At 35.7% G+C, this 6500-nt stretch overlaps 1 protein-coding gene across 1 annotated transcript; it reads right to left on the bottom strand.

The window, feature by feature from the left end:
• Nucleotides 1–2714: 2714 nt before the first annotated feature.
• LOC121770197 lies at nucleotides 2715–3236 on the bottom strand. Its single transcript, XM_042166975.1, has one exon. The coding sequence runs from the start codon at nucleotides 3234–3236 to the stop codon at nucleotides 2715–2717; it is 522 nt and encodes a 173-aa protein (XP_042022909.1).
• Between the last annotated feature and the right edge of the window lie 3264 nt (nucleotides 3237–6500).

The raw sequence follows: 6500 nt of genomic DNA, 5'->3' as shown, positions 1-6500 counted from the left end.
TCCGATCACTCCATCGTGTAACATGTAACACCCCTTACTCGGTTAGTTTTAACCAAATAAGTGACGTTACCTTTCGGTACGATCGATAAACAAAACCTGCCTATTTTTTTTAACCATTTTGCAACACTCAACATACAATACTATCATAAAAGAAACTAAACCTGATAACACAACTATTTACTACTATACATAACAAAATAACATTAACCTGTTTATATAGACATATATACAACTCCACTAGCAAAAAGAAGGTTATAACCTTACATTTGTAACCAACTATTTACAACCAAAAGATAATCTAAGCATGCCACGTATAAACTACGACTGTACCAGCAAAAAGAAGGGTCTTATGATCTGTGTAGATATAACATCTTTCACCGTATAAGTAGTGTCTCCAAATCTTCAAGGCAAATACAACGGCTGCCAGCTCTAGATCATGTGTAGGATAATTTCTCTCATGTGTTTTCAACTGCCTGGAAGCATAAGCAACTACCTTGCCTTCTTGCATCAATACACAGCCTAAACCATTATGTGATGCATCACTAAATACAGTGTACTCCTTTCCCGATTCTGGTTGAATTAGCACTAGTGCTTCTGTCAAAATCATCTTTAGTTTTTCAAAACTTACCTGGCATTCATCACTCCAGTTAAATGACACCTTCTTCTGAAGTAGAGTAGTTATTGGCTTTGCTATAACATAAAAATCCCTTCACAAACCTGCGATAATAACCCGCTAAGCCCAGAAAACTGCGAACTTCTGAAACATTTTTAGGAGGTTTCCACTGTACCACTGCTTCAATCTTCTTCGGATCCACTCGAATTCCCTCTGCTGATATAACATGACCCAGAAAAGCTACTTTCGTCAGCCAGAACTCACACTTACTGAGCTTTGCGTACAACTGCTTATCTCTCAAGATCTGTAAGACAATCTTCAGATGTTGTTCATGCTCATCACTGGTTTTAGAATATACAAGTATGTCATCAATAAACACTATTACAAACTGATCAAGGTATGGTTGAAAAACTCGATTCATCAAATCCATAAAAGCAGTTGGGGCATTCGTCAACCCAAAAGGCATAACTTTGAATTCATAATGGCCATAACGAGTTCTGAAAGCCATTTTAAACACATCATCATCTTTCACCTTCAACTGGTAATAGCCTGATCGCAGATCAATCTTCGAAAATATGCTTGCTCCCTTCAGTTGATCAAATAAATCATCAATTCTAGGCAAAGGATATTTGTTTTTAACAGTTACCTTGTTCAACTGTCGATAATCAATACATAGTCTCAATGATCCATCTTTCTTTTTCACAAACAACACTGGCGCTCCCCAAGGTGATACACTCGGCCGTATAAACCCTCGATCAAGTAATTCTTGAAGCTGAGCTTTCAACTCTTTCAATTCTGTCGGAGCCATTCTATAAGGAGCCATTGATATCGGTGTGGTGCCTGGTATAACCTCAATAGCAAATTCAACCTCGTGTTCTGGTGGCAAACCTGGTAACTCTTCAGGAAACACATCAGGATATTCTGACACTATAGGTATATCAGTTAACTTTGGATCCTCTGCTCGTGTATCTAGAATATAGGCTAAATATGCCTCGCAACCCTTTCTCACCAGTTTACGAGCCGTAGTAGCAGAAATCACATTATCAAGGTAATCTGATCTCTCACCAACCACTATCACCTCATGACCATCTAATGTATACAATATTATTCTTTTCTTACCACAATCAACTAAAGCACGGTGAACATACAACCAATCCATTCCCAAAATAATGTCAAATTCGTGAAATGGTAACTCCATCAAGTTAGCTAGAAAGAGGCATCCTTGAACTTTTAGAGGACAATTTCTAAAAATTCGATTCACTACTACACTCATACCCAGGGGATTTGACACTAAGATATCATATTTAGTCTTTTCTAAGGGCAAACTATGTTCTTCTATGAGTTTATCACAAATATATGAATGAGTAGAACCGGGATCAATCAAAGCAATAACAGACATATCAAATAATGTAAAAGTACCAAGTATAACATCAGGAGCATCAGAATCCTCGCGAGTCCGCATAGCATAAGCACATGAAGGAGCTCTCGGTGCTGGCCTCTGTATGGGCTCGGATGCTGCCCTCTGTCCTCGTGCTGCTCCAAAACCCCTTCCGATTCCACGACCTTGTTGCACCCCTGGCGCCGATCTAGTCTCAGAAGATACTTGTCCCCTCGAACACTCTCTGTAGTAATGATCCTTAGATCCACATAAGAAGCACGTCCCTAGCAGTTTTCGGCATTCACCATGGTGAGGTCTTCCACAATGTTGGCACATCGGTACTCTGTCTGATCCTCCAGTACTAGCCATTGAAGTTGACTGTTGCCTTGGCCTAAACTCTGACATTTGACTTGGTCTTTGGCCTTGGAATCGACTAGGCGCTGAACTCCTGTTACCTCTAAAGTCTCTGAATCTTTTTCCCGAGAATCGAGAAGGCGAGTGAGATGATTCTGCTGGTCGTTTCTCTTGATTCATAGAGCCCTCTTCAACTTTCTCAGTAACTTTAAGTTGTTCAAGAGTCCTGGTAGCGTGTGGTAACTTTGTCAAATCTGATGTCTCCAATCCAACTAGTCCAGCCTGGATAATACTCCTCAAACCCCTCCTGAACTTCCGACACATATCCACATCTGAATAATATACCTCTGGTGCATACCGCGAAAGACGTCAGAACTCAATCTCGTACTGTTGAACAGTCCTTCTACCTTGAACTAACTGTAGAAATTCTTGTCTTCGGTCTTCTATGTACTGTTCCCCAACATAGCTTTCACGAAATTTACTCAGAAAGAAATCCCACGTCAACATCTCTGGAAGAGTAGCGCGAGCCACACTGGCCCACCACCTGTGAGCCTCTTCTTTCAAAAGTACAGTTGCACCCTGTAACTTTTCATCTGATGTACAAGTCATGCAGCCGAATATTCGCTCTAACTGTTCCAACCAGTACTCAGCCTTGGTTGGATTATCATCTAGTTTACCTCTGAATTCTTCAGCATGATATTCATTCATCTGTTTAAGGATGGAAGATTGACTTGGTGGCACATTTCTAGCAATCTGTTGCATTGCAGTTGCCATGGTGCGTAATATATCATCTTGCCCCGCCATAGGAGCAGCAACATCGGCAAAAGGAACCCCTTCAGACTCAGAATCAGAAGAAATATAAAAAGGACTAGAGGCTTCTTCACCTGACATCTCGATCCTGCTTAAAATGGCAGCGGTGTCAAGTCACAAACATTTCAAACCTATGTGGCATGCTTCTATACATACTAAAGACTCAACTAAAGCCCGAGAATCCCCTAAATCTGGGCTCTGATACCAAACAACCTCTTCAATCATGTTTCTAAGTATAGTAGTGATGTTAATTTGATGTGTTTCTTTTTGGTTGGTTGAAAGTTAGGGTTCATAGAATTGGGGATTTTGTTGTTTTAATGCTTTGGTGTAATTTGGCTATTGAATTATGCAATTGGAATTATGATATGATAGTTAAGCATGAAAGTGATAAAAAAAATCTGATTTGTTTTGGGATTTCTTTTGTTGGAGAAATAGCTTGTTTGAAGGCTGTTCTGGTGTTGCTGTACTGATCAGTTTCGTCCCCTTTAACATGCTAGAATTTATGTTCTAAAAATTTTAATGCATACTATCAGGTCTCGGGAAGATGTATGCAAAATTTCAGATCATTTCGTCAACGTTTGCTATTTTTAAAAATTCATGCTAAACAGTCACCAGAATCTGCCACAAACTGGCAGGCTGTAGTAAAATGTTCATAACTCCCTAATCCCTTGGAATTTTGAGGAAAACCTTTTTTGTAATTAAAATAGACTCTTAGAGGTTTATTTTGGTGTAGGGCTCGACCCCTAGTTATCTCCGAGCTAAGTCAGTTTATTATATGAAGTTGATGTAATGCAGTCAATATTTTTTTAAAGCTTTAAAAGTTGGGAATAAAGGTTTTTATGCTAAAAGGGAGATAGATAGATGTGATATTTGTGCTTTAAGTGTTTATTTATAATTTGTATATGTGATTGTTTGAAAAATTAGGTGAACCGAGTGCAAGCACAAGCGATAAGGGAAAAGGGCACCTCCAGGGGTGACTAAGCAAGTAATAGCGGTTTTTTTTGACGTGTACATGTAGTGTACGCGTGTTCTAGAATTTAACTCCTTTAACTTCGATAAATATTACTATTTGTTTGTGTGATTCGTATGCTTATGCCATAGAACTTTAAAAAAATGATTGTGTTGAATAATGTGAAAGTTGATATGAAATAGTTGCGTTGTGCCCCATTGCTTGAGTGAACCACAGGGTATAGTTGGCATGCCATAGGACAACAGTACTGCACACATGTTGATCACTCGTCTTCTGGATAACCGAAGCGATGGTCTATATGATATATCGATTGTTGAAATGTACCCTATATGGGTAATATATGACAGTTGCCTTGCATAGGCCATATGGAAGATTACAGTGTCCGATACGGACTAACATGATAGACGCCCTCATAGGGCTACAGATAGTGTCCGTGTACCCGTGTCCATCACTAAGTATAACTTGGGGGCTGAATGTGACTTTCTATTTTTTTGAAATAATATGGTTGTGCTTTGAATTCTTTAAACAGTTATGTTTTCCTCAGGTATTATGTTATATATTGTTTCTGATTGATACGTGATAGATGGCTATTATTGAAAGTATTACATGATTAAATTGAATATGTGTTGTACGACATTCCAGGTAATATAGTGATATGGTTTGAAGTTGTAGAGGTTTTATTCTGGAATGCGATTACACTACGAGCTTTTCGAAGCTCACCCCCCTTTCTTCTCCCTCTCGTAGAGTATAGAAGCGAGTGCACTCGCTAGTTGGCAGCAGCAAGTGTCAAGTCACCACCTCCCTTTTTGCTGGTACAGTCGTAGTTTACACGTGGCATGTTTAGATTATCTTTTGGTTGTAAATAGTTGGTTACAAATGTAAGGTTATAACCTTCTTTTTGCTAGTGGAGTTGTATATATGTCTATATAAACAGGTTAATGTTATTTTGTTATGTATAGTAGTAAATAGTTGTGTTATCAGGTTTAGTTTCTTTTATGATAGTATTGTATGTTGAGTGTTGCAAAATGGTTAAAAAAAATAGGCAGGTTTTGTTTATCGATCGTACCGAAAGGTAACGTCACTTATTTGGTTAAAACTAACAGAGTAAGGGGTATTACAGTCATAGTGAAATTTTAAATTATAAAATTTATTCAACTATAATATCAGTAAATATTATAATTATAATAATTATATTTATTATTATAATCATTTATGATTATAATACTCCATGTAACTATAATTATAATTATGGAGTACTATTATATATTACGATGGATAATCCACATTTAAACTAATAATAAATATAACAATATAATTATTATTATTTGTAATAAATAATTTATTAAAAAATTATTATTCTTTTTTATAAATAAAAATAATAATGCTTAGGGTTATAATTTTAGTTTGGTGTTTAAATTAAATATAAAATTTAAATCTTGATATTTTCCACACACAGGAAAGTAAAGTTATTAGGAATCACATTCCCGGGATTCATTTTCCCAAGAATCATTTTCCTTGTCAACTTTACTTTTACATCAACCAAACATGGTCTTAATACTATTTTTTAATAATTCTGTGAAAGTGGCATTGGTCGTAAAACAAAATACTAAAAAAATTCAATAAAATTTTAATAGCTACTCAATGAAATAAAGTTAAATTGGCCTGACTGCATTTTTAATGAAACTAGTATCACGCTCGTGCGATGCACTAATCGATTTAATTTCATCACAGTAACATCATATTTTGAACTAATTACTTAAAACCAGATACAACAACTATATGTTCCACATGGTTAAAAATCACAGATGTGTAAAACAATATAAATGACCAAGTGCTTCAAAAATCACAGATGTGCAAAACAATATAAATGACCATTTTATTCTCTACCATAAAGTAATAATCATAATTTTATATTGTATTAATAGATAACATAAATGCTTCAATACCATACACATCAATAAAATAGAGATAATCATCAATGCTAAATAGTCAATAAAATATAGAGATAAAATAGTTAATTATATGAGATATAAAAAAGTTTACTACATAATAACAATTTATTAGTTCATAAGGTTTGGAAAACTTATTTGCACCAACCTCCTAGATACAAATTAAAATTTCAAAATATTCACACAATCTCTCTCTCTAAAAAAAAGACATTGTTTATAATAATTGTGCAAAAAAATTATTTCCGAAGAGACATAAAAATAGTTACAAATTAAATAAATAAATAAATAAAACATTAACCAAACATAAACACATTATCAAATCTTCTTCTTCACTCATATGTTAATTTCTTCTGCAATATACTTCTGCCGCAGCTTACGTATCCATCCCATTTCCTCCTTGTTCTCAATCAATTGGAGATTCGACAT

The sequence above is a fragment of the Salvia splendens genome, chromosome 16, assembly GCF_004379255.2.
Source record: "Salvia splendens isolate huo1 chromosome 16, SspV2, whole genome shotgun sequence".
Lineage (NCBI taxonomy): Eukaryota > Viridiplantae > Streptophyta > Magnoliopsida > Lamiales > Lamiaceae > Salvia > Salvia splendens.
The sequence above is the reverse complement of the archived record's forward strand: the minus strand, read 5'-3'. Positions and strand labels throughout refer to the sequence as shown.

Excerpts from the sequence above, each read along its gene's own strand:
- LOC121770197 (XM_042166975.1), bottom strand. The coding sequence starts at position 3,236 with ATGTCAGGTGAAGAAGCCTCTAGTCCTTTTTATATTTCTTCTGATTCT.